This window comes from Camelus ferus, chromosome 32 (assembly GCF_009834535.1).
Source record: "Camelus ferus isolate YT-003-E chromosome 32, BCGSAC_Cfer_1.0, whole genome shotgun sequence".
Taxonomy (NCBI): Eukaryota; Metazoa; Chordata; class Mammalia; order Artiodactyla; family Camelidae; genus Camelus; species Camelus ferus.
In genome coordinates, this window is record NC_045727.1 from 3312667 (window position 1) to 3330357 (window position 17691).

General features: G+C 38.6%; 1 protein-coding gene across 5 annotated transcripts in view; it reads right to left on the reverse strand.

Moving 5' to 3' along the window:
- ANAPC7 (anaphase promoting complex subunit 7) overlaps positions 1-14768 on the reverse strand; it is a 37394-nt gene extending 22626 nt beyond the window's left edge. For 4 of the 5 annotated variants that reach the window (XR_004316608.1, XR_004316607.1, XR_004316606.1 and 1 more), the window contains exons 1-8: positions 14554-14768; positions 10750-10936; positions 8691-8810; positions 5357-5468; positions 4883-5036; positions 3991-4133; positions 2187-2304; positions 1399-1595 (exon numbers count right to left, since the gene is read on the reverse strand). Coding sequence is in view for 2 of the 5 variants with exons in the window: in XM_032471609.1 (XP_032327500.1) it covers positions 1399-1595; positions 2187-2304; positions 3991-4133; positions 4883-5036; positions 5357-5468; positions 8691-8810; positions 10750-10936; positions 14554-14753 (1231 nt within the window). In the remaining 3 variants the exon portion in view is untranslated. Of the gene's footprint in view, positions 1-1398; positions 1596-2186; positions 2305-3990; positions 4134-4882; positions 5037-5356; positions 5469-8690; positions 8811-10749; positions 10962-14553 lie in introns of all 5 variants that reach the window. The other variant, XM_032471610.1, reaches the window with a different exon arrangement.
- Positions 14769-17691: the final 2923 nt, after the last annotated feature.

A 17691-nucleotide genomic window follows, 5' to 3' on the forward strand; every position in this document is an offset into this window, starting at 1 on the left:
ACCACACACTATGGTTACTTAACCAGAAATTACCTAACTCCTAAGGGTAGTATATTGGATTCAGAATATGGCTCTTTGCAATTACTTATTGCATAACTTTATTTTCCTGCTAAAGCCCCACTGGAACTTCAGAGGGAAATGTTAAGAATGCACCTCACTAACTCAGGGTCCTCACCAGTAAAGGAAGCTCAGCTGAAGGCTGCAAGAAGCACTAAGAGGGCATAACCAGTCACTCCGATCCAAATCTCCAAACTGTAGCTTGAGTGATGGCAGCCCATAAAGCCTCATAGGCTAACTGGGGAACAATTCTAACCACCCTGCGTCCAAGCACTCACTGTGGTGATGGAGTTCTTCAACTGCATTCCTGGGCTCTTGTGAAACAGGCACGCAGCAGACAGGAGTTAGCCTGATAAAAGCAGCTGAGAGGCTAGGGAAGCTACAGTTTCAGGATCAAGAATTTAATCTGAAACCAAAAGCTTGGTTTGCTGCAGTTTCTTTAAGAACAAATCCACAACTGGCATAGTTCTCTGGCTATCAAAGCAGATTTGTTCTTTCCCTCAACTTTCAAGTTTTCTCAAATTTGAACTCACCTTCCTGTTAAGAGCAAATCATTTCTAGACTCCTGGGTTTATTTTTAAATTCTTGTAAAAATATGCTTTGGAGGAACTGCATCTTGTAAGATCTATTTTAACATCTGTGACAGAGTCACCAAATGTTGCTGAAGCTGGCAGAGCTTTGAACTCCTAGGGTCAGTTCACATGAACTTAAAATAGTACATAACGAAACAAAGTCTGACCCTGATCATGCCCAATCTGGAGGTCACAATGAACTGACCAGTTCCCACAATGAACACTGTCATATGGATATGGAGTTATCCAATGAATAATATTTCTGGCCCAAAGTAAGGCAACTGTTAAAAAAGGAATAAAGACATAACCAAGTAATCTAGCACAATGCCAGCAGAGAGAGTAACATTAATGAGTGGGCCATGTTTGAGAAACAAAACAAAATAAAACAATAAAGGACAAAAAAACCACCCCACCCTTACCAAAAATCACGGGAAAAAAAGAACAAGAAAAATAGATTCTGAAAGTATGGAGTGACAAGTCCACTGAAAGCCCTAAAATGAATTTAGGATATCTAATGCTGTGGTTCCCAAACATTTCTGCATACTGGTATTACCTGTGATCTTAAAAAAAATACTGACACCCATATCCCAACCCCCAATATTCTGGCTTAAATGATACTGGATTGACCTGGCATCAGGATTTTCAGAAGTTCTCCCAGAGGACTCCAATCTCAACAAAGTTTGGGAACTGCTAGCCCAAGAAAACCTTCCATCTGAGTGCTGTCGCCACACTTACAGATTCACATTATTCATCTATTTTTTCATCTTACCTTCATAACAATCTAAGCGACAAGGTGCAAGACGTATAGCCTCCCGAAAGTGGATTATTGCTTCCTGGACTCTGCCCATGTTCCTAAGTGCTGCTCCCTTAAGTAGCAAAGCTTGAACACTATTACTGTTCAGCTGAATGGCCTTGGCTCCTAAATAGAGGGCTCGGGAGTAGCGTTTACTATAGAAGCTATGACACCTGGAGGAGAAAACAACCAAATGTTATCTGAAAGAAGACTGTAAAGAAACTTCAACCAAAAGTAAAAGAGAAGGAAAACCAAAGAGAAGGCATTCTACATGATCCTTACTACAAACCACTTATAACTTTAGCCTAAGATATTAGTGAAAAAACAGAACAAAAAATCTACTGAATATTTTTAAAGGGGAACTCTTGATATGGAAAGGGAAAAATTATAAAAAATGATCTGAATATGTTATCAGATGAGAGGTGTTCAGAGAATTTGTAAAGCCAGGGCAGTAACACAGCAGCACAGCTCCTGGCCTGCTCAGGACTGACTGACTCCCGCAAGCAGGTCCAGTGCTGAGCATGATGCATTCACAATCTCAGTTAATACCTACCCCACAAGGCAGGGTTTTTAATTTTCATTTTCCAAGTGAGAAAACAGAGAGGTTAATAATGCATCCAAAGTTGCAAAGAGACCCATGATTTGAATCCAAGTCTGATTACCCTTAAACCAGTGATTTCAACCTATATTCTACTTAGGAGGAACCACAATTTCCTAAAGAAATCTACTGAAAACTGGGAAGAGAAATGAATGCATAAACATACCCAGAAACCACCCAGGGTTCTGCATGTTGATCAGAAATATTAAAAAGGCGGCAGCCAAGGTTCTCCACATCCTCCAGCCGCCCTTCTCGTGCCAGGAGGTAGCCATATACATCCATTCCTACAAAGGAAGAGGCAAACAAAGCACCAAGGGTCCTTTATAAAGAAGCAGCACTGGAGCCCACACACTGAGGCCCCAGCTCCTGCAGGGTCTGCTTTCTGCTATCATGAGCTCCTCCCACCAGCATTCTGTTTCCTACAGAATGACTATTAAAAGAGAAAACGCATCCAAAGGGGAAAAAAGCAAAGGAGAGAGAGGACCTACCTCCCAACTTGAAAGCTTGTTATTTTCAGGAACTATCTGGCCCTACATCCTGTGGTGTGGTAAGACAGCCATCCTAACTCATAACCAGAAAAGGCCCAAAAAAGGGCACCAAATAAATTCTCTCTTCCAAGAGGTCTAGGCATAGTCAGGAGTACACATTTAATATGCCAGTTAGTCTCAGAAAAAATTAGCCTATTCCACAAAAAGTATCCAGTTTCTTCCGGAGTCTAGTTCATTTAAGATCATCCCCCTGCCCTCCACCCCACTTCCCGCTTTAGTCTCACTCATGATCTATAAAAACGGCTCCATGTTCACTGTCACCCATCTCTTACCACCATTCCCCTCCATTCCTTGCTAGTCCTTCAGATTTGCAGGAAAATGTCTCTCAAACCCAGATTACTACAACACTCCCTGCTGACCCCTGGAATCAGATCTGAGCAAATTCAAGTTGCTGACTACTGCCAGACTAGTACTTCTAAAACACCATTTTCATTAAGACTATGGGAGTTTGGGGAAGAGAAATAAGCACTGTGGGGGTGGGAAGGGTATAGCTCAAGTGGTAGAGCACATGCTTAGCATGCACAAGGTCCTGGGTTCAATCCTCAGTATCTCCTCCGAAAGTGAATAAATATACCTAATTAACTCCCCCTTCCCCCACCAAAAAAGAAAGGAAGAAAGGAAAGAAGGAAGAAAGAAAGAAAGAAGCACTGGGCAGGAGAGAGACCCTGGGCAAACAAATGCATCTTTCTGGATCTGCTTCCTTATCCACATGCTTGTGAAGTTCCCCTCCCTGCTCTCTCATTCTTGTGGCTTAAGAGTCTACAAAACTGTTTATTGTCACAAGGCCATATTTTTCTCATGGCCTTTTTTGGGCCTATACAAGCAGACTTGCCTGTCTACCCGACCTTATTTCCCACCACTATTCCTAAGCACATATCCTTCACTACCAGTCAACGACAGCCATCCTCTGGGAGTCCTTGTGGTTTACGCCCCTTCAGCAGCAATCGTCTTTTAGATAAAGGATTTTTTGTTGTTCACTTCTAATTACTTTCTCTAGTCACCTTATCCCTTTCTTAATATCTGGTCACTTACTCCTTTTTAACTATATTTAAGGACACAGTAAAGCTAAATTCCCTAAAAGGATATTATGGTTCTGGGGATGCCATCCAAATTCTCGGTCAGGCACATCATAAATTTATAAATCATAAGGAGGGGCTATGATCCCTCCCCAAAGAAAAAAAGCCAAATAATGATCTGTGGGGAGATGACACTTGAATGCAAGCAAAAACAACTGCTCAAAATGGAATTACCCAAGTGTTAGACACATGTGTCAGGAGCTAAAAAAAAGGTAAAATGCTACTGCAATAAATTTTATAGAATATTTCTATGAAAAATGCTATCAGAAGATCATGCCTCATTTTCTCCCTATCTTCTGACTTGCCCCTCTGCAGCCACTTCCACCCTGCCCCAAGAATTACTTACCCTTTATCAGATAAGGATCCAACATCTGTGCCTGTTCAAACTTGAGGACAGAGTTTTTATTGTCTCCAGCTCTGAAGTACAGGTCTGCTAAGCTTCCCAGCAGGTCCACGTTATCTCTCAATAAGGACTTTTTCTCTAGTGAACTTTAAGATATTAAACATTGAACCTTAAAATCTATTGTAAATCCTCTCAGTTGTTGAATCTGGGTGATGAGCATTTGGGTATTTTGTGTTATGTATGAAGTTCTTCACACACACAAAAAAAACTTCTAAACAAACCACTTTACTAGATTTTCTTTTTCTGAGATTATAACTTAAAACAAGTTATACAAAGTATGATACAATAAAGTTATAAATAGTATTTTTTCTATATCAGAATAAAGCAAATATCTCTCTTATCACCTAGAAAGAACTTTCTGGTTACAGTTTTTCAGAGGACAACATACACTACATGGCACTAAATGTAATGTCAACCAAATGACTTTACACAACACAAACTGTACTCTTTTGTCCCTGGACTTTACCTGACTAGAAAGAAAATCCCAGTCCTGAGGCAACTCAGCTCAGATGCTGCAGTAAACCATGCTTCTGGGGCATCCAAACAGATGTTTCTTCTAGGTTCAAGAATGACACACCATGGCAATCTGTTTTGCAAGGGTTACTACTTTTGCAAGTTCAGAGCTGAACTCAGTTCAAATTTATGTTTAGCAGGTCCTCAAAAGAGATTATTACATTTGGGACCTCAGTATATTAAGAGACTAACAAAGCCCAAGGACAACTGGCTGTAACACCATGAGATAAGCATCTCATTTTTGTTTTGTTAATTTAGATACATCAGACCTTCAAGCAAAGAAAGGGCCCCAAGAATATTGAATTAACTTTGTGGCTCTCACCAGATGGTATTGATTGCTCTTGAGTTGTCACCAGTGTGCACAAAAGCATACGCTTTGATCCACACAGAGAGCCAATCCAAGTTAGGCACAGTCTGGATCACATTCATCGTCATTGATGCCACTTCTGCACCTTTTACAGAAAGGGACAGCAAACCTAATCCAATGGAAAGCAGAAGAAAGAAGGTGAGGCATAGCATCCTTTTTCTATGATGCAGGAAGCAACAGGTCACCCTTTCCCTAGGCTGTAAGGCAACTCTTTCCCTAGTCTAAGCAAGATGCATATGACAGAACTACAGTATTTCTTGATCAGTGAAAGAATTCATGACAACAGTAATCTACTGACTCACTCTCTGGAGGTGAGAGGCATAGGCAACTTTTAAAAAGTAAAGTTATCCTAATATACAGCCAAGATTGAGAGCTATTATCTTAGAGTCAGTCAACACTCTACGAAAACAGGCAGAGAGCGACCTATACCTAGAATGGCATCAAGGGCTAATGGGCACTGCCTCAGTACTTCCTTATAGCTGGTGACTGAAGGGCGCTCCTGACCAGCCTTCTTATACAGATTTGCCAGCATCATGTTTATCTGTAATAAAAACAGACAGTATGGTAAGTGTACGTTGAAAAAAAAAAAAAAACTCACCATCAATAAGTCCTGATTTTTATTTTCAGCTACTCTACTTTTTACCAGAAAATCTACCCACAGCCCTGTGGAAATAAACAAAGTCCAACCCCATTCTTCAAACCAAAGACGAAATTACTACCTTTGCTTCTCCTATGTCCTCCCATTTCTAAGAGGAAAGTCGAATTCCTCTCACTTACCCAACCAAAAGGTCCAATAATATCTGGACCAAAGATGCTGCCTCTGGAAACGAAGTAACATTCATTTGAGAAATGTTACAGAATTCTAATTACCTTGATCCTTTATTGATCTTAAGACAGAAGATGAACTACCCTAGAAGTGCTTATTTACATTACTTTATTATTTACTTGTTTTTTATATTTTAAGTTCACATATTTTAAATGTAATTAATATCAAGGCATAAGAAAGTAAGGAATTCTTAACATAGCTTCTTAAAAAATATCAGACGAATTTTCCCCAAAAAAGGAAATGACAGATACAGAAGTAAAATACTTGGCTTCTCTCTGACATGTAGTCTAGCAGCTTGACTCTAGCCTTTCTAGTGCTTAAAGTTTTGACCCATAGGTACTGTCTGACTCATCAAAGTCATGCTACGAAAGTCAAACTAACTAATCTCTAGAGGCAACAATGATCCAGAGACTAGTTACACTATTTAAATCCAGGAAATGCGCTTTTAGCACAATTCAAATATATAACTCAGTAAAACTATTAAAATAACCCTTCCTAAAAACACAATAGGGAAAATTTGAGAAACCTTAAAAGTTCCAAAGATTGTAGAAGTTACAGGGAAGGGATTAATTATCTCAATGGTACAAGGAGAAAAACACAATATTCCAATTTAAAATTAATAAATCTTAAATGCAACATAATGTTTGCCAGATCATTAACCTAAGGAAGCAGTCAACGTGAGGGCACAAAAGAAAAAAGTCAATCCCCAATCTCTTCAATTATCTGTAGCTTGGTATGCCAGATATTTACTCAAAAGAGTGACTCTGAAGATGAAGAACATCTGTTCCAACTACGAACTTATAGTATATAAAACAATCTAGTATGGCATTAATCCATACTGATTCAAACAATGAAATAATGAAATAGTAGAAATAAAAACTACTTTTTATTTGGCCTCAGATTTTTTCCATTTTAGGCTATGTTGAAATGCAAAAAAAAGATACTTAAAGGAAAACTCCAGTACTGGTATCAATACTTTAGAAGAATAAAAGGCAAATTTAAGATTCTCTCTTGACTGCTTGTTATTAACAAACCGTGACTGACTAACCACCTGTCTCAACAAATATTAAAATTCCCTTTAAACTACCTAACACTTTGAAAGAGTGAGTTTTGAGTACTACCTAGTAAGAAAGTCAATTTTTTAATAGATCCTTACTTGGGTACATCATAAAGCTGTGTTCTGCCAGTTACAAACACAAGCAGTCATTTTTTTAAAAACTGAGTGAGAAATTGTTTGTTGGTATGTTTACTGTTAAAAGTTGGAGATTTTCCAAGATATAATAATCTTACACTGGAATTTTCCTTTAAAATGTGAAGGAATGTGTGGTGGTGTTTACCATACATTAACAGACGTTCATTTAGACGTATTTTGACTCACTTCCTTGTCCTTTACACAGACTGAGAAGCCAGTTAACTCCCTAACGGACAAGAAAGAAAAACTGTAAATATTATATGTTTATGTTTGAGCACACATCTTTGTTTGCTCCTGGCTACAATAGCTCTACAGAATGAAGGATATGTACTCCTAACAAATGTGGACTTCTCTAGCCCCTCCTAAAATGATGGCTGTAAACGCCAAAACGTTGGATACCACAAAGCTTCTTCGTCATTAATCATTTTCAAAAAATGTCCCCAAACTCCCTGAAGTCATCAAGGAGGAAAACACAGTACATTTCCAATCAGGTAAGGAATAGGTACCATTCAAAGTTTATAAGCAAATGACATTTTCTAAAAGAAGACATTCTTCATATGCACAAAAAGTTACTCTTGGGACAAGACTTTTGTAGCATACCAGAACGTAAGTTAGTATATAGCATTCAGTTTATTATGAAACAAATTAGTCTGTAACGTACTTACAGATGTTTTTAATAACAGCTACCACCATAAAACATACTGAGGAAATAGCTTAATTTTAAAAATGTAAATGTAAATCCTCAACATGAGCAGATGCTTAAACACGTTCTCATTAAGTCTGATTGGTTACTTTTAAAATTCAGCAACACTGGGTGAAAAACACACTAACTAATAAACACACCAAGTCCCTACTGCTTAGATTTCTTTTCTTTTAAGGGAAAGAAAATGTACACAGGTATCATATATATAAAATTCCTTATTGTTAAGTACAAGTTTCACAGAACAGCTTTTCAATGAAATGAGGAAGGCAGGTGACATGAGAGTATGTGTTAGAATACTAAATACTGATGTGAATTCAATCCTAAGAGCAGAGATTTTTGTTTTTCTAAACTGAACTTCAAAAAAGACTGTAATCAAAGATGCACAATATAGTACTCCTCATAGACTACTTTAGAAAGTATTCTCACATTCATGAACTTAATTTATAACAGAGAAAGTAGTAGTATCCTCATTTTATAAGTAAGAAAAAACACGGTAAAGCCAGATTGATAACTTGCCCAACTTCACACTGCACACAGCTTGTATGCCCTAAACTCAGACAAAACACCAGATCTTTTCATTTCAGTTGAAGGCGTTCTATACACTATAATATGTTGCTAAACCAATACAAATACAATTCTACACACAAATAAGTACAAACAGATGTTGTAGTCTTGATTCTGAAAATGAACAGATTAATACACATTATCAAATGGGTATACCTAGAGAATGCAAAAAAATGAGGTTCTTAAAAAGTATCGTTGCCACCTGGAAGTGTACTGCAAATATTTCCTACAACAAGAAACACCAAAGAATAAACATTTATATTCTTCAGCTACCATTTTCATCAGCCGAATTTTCACAGTTCTCATAAGAAAGTTACTCTTCTATCTCTGAACGGGAAGAACAGGGGGAAAAGTGAGAACTGGAGACAAGGGTGAAACGTTCAGATGGACTCCCTAATGCACGGAGAAAACACGGAGGAAGAGGGCTGGAAGGACTGGGGAAAAGAAAAATATGTAGCAAATTATTAATTCAGCTTACTTTGGGAGTTCTTTGTCTTGAAGGGATCCCATCAAGTATAGCAATGGCATCTTTATCTTGTTTTAGCATTGTATAACATTCAGCCATTTTGTATTTTACTTCAATTTCAGATGGAAGACACTAAGAGGAAATGAAAACATCTCTTCAAAATATTACTTCAGTAGTATGTTAAACATAGTTACCATATGATCCAACAATTCTGCTTCTACGTATACAGCCAAGAGAATTGAAAATATATATCCACACAAAATTCTGCACACAAATGTTCACAGCAGCATCAACAAACAAAAAGTCTTTTGGAAATAACCCAAATGCACATCAACTAATTAACAGATAAAAGATGGCACTTCCATACAACGGAACATTATTCCACAATAAAAAGGAAAAAAGAACTGATTCATGCTGTAACATGGATCAACCTTGAAAACATTATGCTAAGTAAAAGAAGCCAGCCACAAAGGGCCACATACTGTACAATTCCACCCAGAACAGACAAATCGAGGCAGAAAAATTAGTGATTCTCAGGAGCTGAGGATGTAATGGGCACAAGGTTTTTCAAGGGTGATGAAACTATTCTGGAATTAGACAGTGGTGATGGTTGCAAAATTTTCTTGACTTTCCTAAAACTCGCTGAACTGTGAACTGTATGTTGTGAATTGTATCTCAATTTTTAAAAAATTCTTTAAAGATTAAATGTGTTTAATTCACGTGAAAGATTTAGTATGGTGCATGGCATACTGAATGCTCAAAAAAAGTTAACTGCTTCTAAGAATGAGCCTATGTGGATCATAATACACATGACTCCCATTTAGTGTTGGAAAACAGAGGAAAATCCTGGCAATCAGCTCTTTAATAATAAAAAATTAAGGTTTTACATAAGAGAAATAACACAAGATGAAAAGCTGCAGGTTTTCAAAAAAAGCAACTACATTAATTTACATCTTTTTTTAATGTGGAAAAATACATAACTTACATAACAATACATGACTTACAATTTCACTCCCAGTTAATTCTACTGACATTCCTTTTAAATATAAGTTGCATATGTATAATTTAAATCTAAAGACAGGTTCAAACTGAAAAGTAAAAGTTCCCCTCTCCCTTAAGCTTTCCATTAAATTTATTTCCTTCACACACACACGCACAATCTTTCACATATATTATCCACATATATTTTAGACATACATATGTATCTACAAACTACCCCCTTTAAACAAAAATATTGAATGCACTGCTTCAAACCTTATTTTCTTTACTAATACATAACAGTTCTTTCCAAATGAGCACACACCTCTATCTTGTATTTCCTTTCTTCAACATTTCCAACTCATTCCCTCTTAAGGCTATTCTATAATTTAACTAGACCCTACTGATGAAAACTTTTGCTTCCAGTTTCTTACCGTTATAAACAATGCTTCACTAAGCACCCTTAGTTATTTACCTACCCTGTAAACCTTTTGTGAACCTACTATTAAGGGTTAATGTCTAGCAATGGGATGATGCAGAAATCAGAGTTCTCTCCGCTTCATTTACTTAACTAATTATCTGGCAGGATATTCGTAAGATTATTTTATATAAATTTCCCCAGGTAATCACAGTCCCAAGAACTGAGTTACATTTTAAAAGTGTACTTTCATTAAAATTATAAAAACACTCTAGGGGAGTGGGTATAGTTCAGCGGTAGAGTGCAAGCTTTCCATTCATGAGATCCTGGGTTCAATCCCAAGTACCTTCATTAAAAAAAAAAAAAGCACTTTAGATTTTGAGGTGTTTGTATAAAAGGGAGGAACAATGCATTACTCTGGTTAGAGTCCAGATAATTCACATTTAATTCTATTTTTAGATTCATTTACAAAGTGAATTTTGCTTTTAGTCCTTAATGCTTGGTTGAATGCATTCTTGCATCTAAGTGGTTTTTCATCTCTGGTTCTCCAGTCAGCTCCCCTTTAAAGTTACTTTTAGTCTACATCTAATCAGTGGTCTTTTAAATTCCATGAACCTCTCTTGCTCTCAAAACAAAAACAAAACAAAAACACATCACACGTCTATCTCTAATTACCTGACTTTGTGGAGTGGATGCAGAATTTCCAGTTGAAGGTCTCACTTTTGAAGTTTTACTTAGAGCTTTCTTCTGCTGCAAAGCCATGGTGTACTTACTCACAGCATTCCGATATTCCTTATCATGAAACAGAGAATCTGCATGATACACCAAAAGCTGGTACTTCTGAGATGGGGAGAATAACTCACTAGAAAACAAAGAAAGTACACCCCCTACATGGGTTATTCTGAAATGTTACAAAGAACACCCTCCTTAGTGTCTACATAAGACTAGTACAAAACCTTACGTAATGACAGTTTACAAAAAAGTCAATGTACCTTAAGTGCTAGTCCCTAAAATGAGACATGAGTTGTACTTCATGCTAATATCGTCAACATATGTAGAAAATTGCCTTAAAACTGTTCTGTTTAAATGTTTTCCTTTATTTACTATAAAAGCAATGATACCTCTAAATCAAATTCAGTAATACAGAGAGTGTATACAAAGAGAAATGCAATACAGTTGACCCTTGAACCCAGGTTTGAACAAGGGTCCACCTATATGGAGATTTTTTTCCAGTAAAACATACTGCAGTACTACACCATCCTCAGTTGAATCTGTGGATGCGCACCTGCAAATATGCAGGAAATGCATATACAGAGGGCCAACTATTAGCCATAAGTGGATTTTTGCCCCTAGCCCCCACCCCAAATTCAAGGGTTAACTGTACCTCTTTTCCTCCCCTTCTCTAACCCTCTGAATTTAAGGGTTGGATATATATCCATACTCATATTAAACACGACTTTTTAGGGTAACACAAAACACAACTTAACTAATATTAACGAATATCATCAAAGAAGGGTTAAAGAACCTGGATAAGAGAAACTCACTACTCTGAATCCCTTTTAGCTAAGTGCCGAACAAAAAGAGGTTTGGACAGAACCAAAAACTCTTCAAATACTGAAGAAAATGGGAATACTCAAATACTGAAGTATGAATAGAACAGGATAAGCCAATGGGACAGAGTGGGACAGAATGAAAGAGGATTAGCGTTATTTGATGAATTTTTTTTTTAATAAAAGTAAACTTTACTAGCACTAGAATTTTTGTTTCCTTGAGTCTCAGGGGTTTAAATGGCAGCGTAAAGGAACCAATATATTTCAGAACTTTTTCTTTAACCTTGAATATTGCTCACAAGTGTTATAACTGCCTAGAACTGGCCACCATTCTTAATGGGAAACTCATTTTTAATCTCTAATCCCATCCCTTCCCCAGTTAGAGTTTACATGTTTTTCTTTGACAGGGAAAAGCTACATCCACTTAAAATGAAAGAATAGTCAAAGAATTCTGCAGACTGTTAAATTCTCAACAGACGAAGGACACTCAACAATAGGTACCCTAGACCAGTGGTTGCCTGGGGCTGGGGAAAGTGGGATTGGGGAGTGACTACTAATAGACTTGGGGTTTCTTTCTTGGGTAATGAAAACATTTTGGAATAGACCGTGGTGATGGCCATACAACTCTGTGAATATACTTTAAACCACAGAAATGTATTCTTTAAGAGGGTGAATTTGATGGTATGTGAATTTTAATTTTTTAAAAATCTTTTTAAAAAGGATAGGAAGGCTAAGCACTGGATACAGTTACCAAAGAAAGCAAAGAGTGAATGAACAGTCCAGACATTAAGATCTCTTTCAACTGAGACTGTGTATTTAGTGAGAAATAAAGATTTAAAAGAAAATACTTGATTTGAAAGAAATACTACAGAGAAAGCATTCAGGTATTTTTACATATTGCAGCATATGAATGCTACTTATGAATGCTCAAGTTATCTCTGAAACAGTTCATGAAAAACTGTTAAGTTGTTGCCCCTGGAGAAGGGAACTGGTGGAGTGAGGGACACAACTCAGGAACAGACACTTACCTGCATACCCCTTCAGTACTGTTTGATTTTTTTTAATGTTGTGTATTGGCAATTAAGTAAGAAATTTTAAAATATAAACGATAAAGGTCAGAATTTAAACACCTCCTGAAACTAGGAACCTGGCAGTTTAATCTAACACGAAGAAGCATGCGCTAAGCCTAATCAGACAATCAAACTGCTTCTAACTATCCTGTAACATCTTTGAGAAACAATAGTAACTAACTGGTGCATAGATTCCCACTGGGAAACACTGTATGCTTTGACAATCACTCAGAACCAGGTGAAAGGCTCCAGAATAAACACAGAAGGCTGACACAGACCAGGGCTCCTCACTGTCAACACTAAAGTGGATGGTGGTGAAATGATGGGTCTCACGTGGTGAGGTCCAAAAGCACACTAATGGAAATGAAATAGAAAGCAGCTGCAATGCACTTAAGGGGCCTTTCCTTTCTGACCCAGGCAGCTTCTAGAACAGGCCAAACACATGGGTCCACCCTTAGTAGAAGATTCATTTATAATGCCATTTAGACACAGTACACTGTGGTGGGTCAGAATGGAGACTTTAGTTCAGAAAGACCAAAATCCAGACATGGCAGCTCCTCCACTTACTAGATGTATGAACTTGAACATGGTATTTCGCCTTCCTGAGGTTTCCTGCACTTCCCTAGCACATTCAATAAACGTCTGAGTGCTTACTGCACAAACGCAGTGTTGATTTCACCAGGTGTTGAGTGATACAGAATACAGATCTTAAAAGTTCTCATCACAAGAAAACGAAAAAAATTTCACTATGTGTGGTGATAGCTGTTAACTAGACTTACTATGGTCATTCACAATACACACAAAATTCAAATGATTATTGTACATCTGAGACTAATACATGTCAATTAAATCTCAGTTAAAAAAGTGATGCATACTATAAACAGGGTAAAGGGACAGAATGGTGATGGTAAGGGACAATTCTGATGGCCAGAGAAGAGTTCTCTAGGAGGGATATCTGAGCTGAAACCTAAATGAGGAAGGCAGCTCTGAGACGAGGACTCCAAGCAGAGCAGCAAGTGCAAAAGCCCTGAGGTGAGAACGAGGTTGGTGTGTTTAACTAACAGAACAGCCATGGAAGCTGGAGTACAGTGAGCAAAATAAATGCTATAGAGTCGGGGAGAAAGATGTTTGGCCTCATAGGCGGTGAGAAGGAATTTTAATTTAAGAACAATGGAGAAATTAAAGCAGAGGGGCGACAGCCACGCAAGCCTAGAGATAGCCCTATGCTTCATCCGTAATAAGACTAGGTCAACGGCAGCTCTGAAAACGTGAAAGGGGCACGGCGAGTCCTTGAAAAGCGCCACTCCCATCCACCAAGTAAGTCTCCCGCTGTCAGAGACTGCGGGGCCGAGAAAGTGAATCCGACTAAAACACTCAAGGGGGGAAAATACTTCAACCCAGGTGTGGGACGAAGGTCTAAAACCAGGGGACTGGGCTTCTCTGAGCCTCAGCGAGCAAGAAAACGTCCTTCGGGAAAGAACCGAGCAGGGAGGACTCAGCCCAGAAATGGAACAATCTCTATGCCTGGCGACAGGTGCCTCAGGAAAACCTCTGCTCCCAACTTTCCGGAAACCCTCGCCAGGGTCGTCCTCAGAGCCTCCGCCTTCCACTTCTCCAGGCCGCCGCTCGCCGCATCCCCCGCAGGGAACTCATGCCGGCGCCCGGCACAACGCGGGGGCCCAGTGAGCTCAATGGGCGTTCCGAAGTCGGCTCCGCCGGACGAGGCCCTCGCTGACCCCGGAACTTCAGCTGAGGCCCGCGGCCGCTCCTTCCCGCCAGTCCCCAGGTTCCCCTCACCCCCTCTCCCAAACCGGCGCCGCTTTCTCCTCATCCCCAGGCCGCTCCCCGCCTCAACTCACGGGTTGTTATTACTCATTGTAAGTAACAAGCTGCTGAGGAGCCGCACGTTGGAGTGCAGCCCCGCGGCCGCCATGTCTCGCACATGGTCTATCACGTTCATTCTGCCCAGCAAAGCCGCGGGGAGCTGCGGCAACAGCGCGAAAAGCCGGCTGGAGCTCCTCGGAGAAGACTCCAAAATGGCGGCCTCGCCGGGGTCCATCAGGTCCACACGCGGCGCCGCCCCCAGGATGATAGGCAACTACTGAAATGCCTGAGGGGGGAAAAAAAAACTCTCAGCGCCTCCCCGTGCCCTACCCCTACAATCCATCCCCCGTAAGGCGAAACAATTTGGCCTTGGGTTTTTTTGTTTTTAGCAAAAGTTATGTCATCATTCTAAGCTGCAAACTTTATTGAGGGCTCACAATGAGCTGGGAAGAAGAGACACCTCAGGATGAGTACATGTTCAATTGAAACGAGTCAGAGGAATTTATGTCTCTCAGAAATTAAAAAATGTATTAACATTTATCATAAATAAAAATTAATATGATAGTAGAGTGCAGGTGAAGAAAAGACTCCAAAAGCTGGAGTTAAAATTTTTAATCAGGCGCCAGGGACAGTCCTAACTGCTTCTACAGCAGCGCTTGAGCACTAGGCTGAAAATGCCACGCCCCCTCTTCTCAGGTGTTGTGCGTACCTGTGGGAGTCGGGCTTCACGGTTTGGATAGACGCCCTGGGTGCAAAGAGGCGTATTTGTACCCTGTGAAATGACTCACTAGCTCAGAGTGAATAAAGGCTAGGCTGAGTTTTAGATGTCCTCTTATGTTTGTAGTGTTATTGTGGTTTTTATTCGCCATTCCCTAGTGATAAATAAAATTGAGCTTCTCATATGCCCATTTGCCATCTGTGTATCTTCTTTGGTGAGGTATCTGCAGAGCTTTTGCCCATTTTTTAGTCAAGGTGTTCGTGTTCTTATTATTGAGTTTTCAGGATTCTTTGTGTATTGTGGATAGCAGTCCTTTATCAGATACATGTTTTGCAAATATTTTCTCCCAGTCTGTGGTTGGTGTTCTTATTCTCTTGACCACCCCCCTCTCTTTTACTTTCAAGAATAATCCTGAAATAAAATGATTAATAATAATAGCCAGAAATAATGATGTCAGTAAGATTTTAGGACCAAAAAAAAAATAATGAATTAATACTTTTTACTTTACCTTCTCCATACTGCACTGTAAATGCAAAATATAGTCAGGTTCATATCTAGATTGATATTTTGTTGCAAAGTCACATATCCGCTGGACCTGGAATAAGCCAACACTCATACACTCAAGAAACATTTTTAGTTGAAATTACTATACGTTTTCCTAAAAAAAATAATTTCTTTCTTCTAACCCCTTGATTCTCTGAATGAAAATTATAGTTTGGACAATTCATTCGATAACTAATGACCTCTCTGCCTTGAATACCTCTTTTTTCACTATATTTAAATCTGTTGTTATTAGTTAACTTTTCTTATCTCTGTAAAACTTGTTTCATGAAAGGGGGAAGAGTGTGGTATGCTTCTTCCCATTCCTGACAATCCTACACCCAATTGGATGACTGGCAACTCAGAAAACAGAAATCTTTTCAATCTTATTCACAATTCTGTGTTCCATGTCTGGCACATAGTAGGTGTTTAATAAATATCTGATAATGGATGAATGAGAAGCATGAGTCATTTGCCTCATCACTTAATTATATGTAAAAATGCTTTATAAATCCTGAAACACCATATGAATGTAATAAATCATAACACATTCATTGTTAATTGATTTTGCCTCCCATCTTCTGGTTCTTCACTGTACATTCATTCAACATATATCTATTATGCACCTACTCAGTGCCACAAATTGTTCTAGACAATAAGAATATAGTGGAACAAAATTCATGTTCTTATGGAGCTGACATTCCAATGAGGGAACACAAACAGTAATAAGTAATACAAATAGTATATGAGAAAGTAATAAAACATACTAAAGCATTTATGGAAGAAAGGATGTCTACGGTTTACTTTAAATAATTCAATTTGAAATATATTGAAAACTAGATATTAGTGTATTGAGTCCCCATGCTTCAATAATTATCTACATATGACCAATCTTGTTTCATTCCCCAGGCATGAAATAAAATAATTTACTTCAAAAGAGAAGCAAATTTTAGACATTATATAATTTTATGCACAAATATTTCAGTATTCTCTAAAAGAGAAAGACTCCTTGTTAAACAAAATGACTGTGCCATGATTACTTTTAAAACAATAATTCCTTAATGTCATCAAATACCTATTCATATCTAGTCATTGTTCACATTATTTGATATACATATATATATAATACTGTTGGTTTGTTCGACTCTAAATCCAAAAAAAGTCCACCATTCTTGCAACTGGTTGATGTGTCTCTTAAAATACACAGGTTCCTCCTCCCTTTCCTTTTTTCCCTTGCAATTTGTTTCTTGAAGAATGAGATGCTGTTTTAAAGCCATGAAACTGGGTAAGAGGGTGAATGTAGTTAGAAAACAAATTTGAGGACTGGGCACTTGATAAACAGGTAAACATTTAACAACTGGTGAGGGGAGGCCATGACTTGTAGCGTTTGTCAATTTCAATGGTGTACATACTCTAACCATGGCCAGATGCCAGCTGCCAACGGTGTAGCAACTGACTGGCAAAACTGGGTCTCTAGGTGTGGACTGGCTTCAGCACAGTTAGCCCTAGGGCATCAAACCATTAAGAGGTAGGAGAGAAGAGGAGAAACCAGCAAAAGAGACTGAGAGTCTATGTAATAAAGGCTTCATAAAAACCCCAAAAGAGGGCATGTGGAGAGAACACATGGAGATTTGGTAATAGCGGCACACCTGGAGAGGGCATGGAAGAACTGCACTCTACCCCTGTACTTCAGCCCATGCATCTCTTCCCATCTGGCCAGTCCTGAGTTATGTCCTTTTATAATAAACTAGTAATCTAGTTTAAAAAAAAGAGAGAGAGAGACTGAGAGGAAACAGCCGGTCAGGTGGGAAGAAAAGAGAGTGAGTGATGTTCTGGAAGCCAAATGAAAATACGGTTCCTAGAAGGTAGGCGTAATCAGCTTTATATATATGTAAATGCATATATATAAACAGAC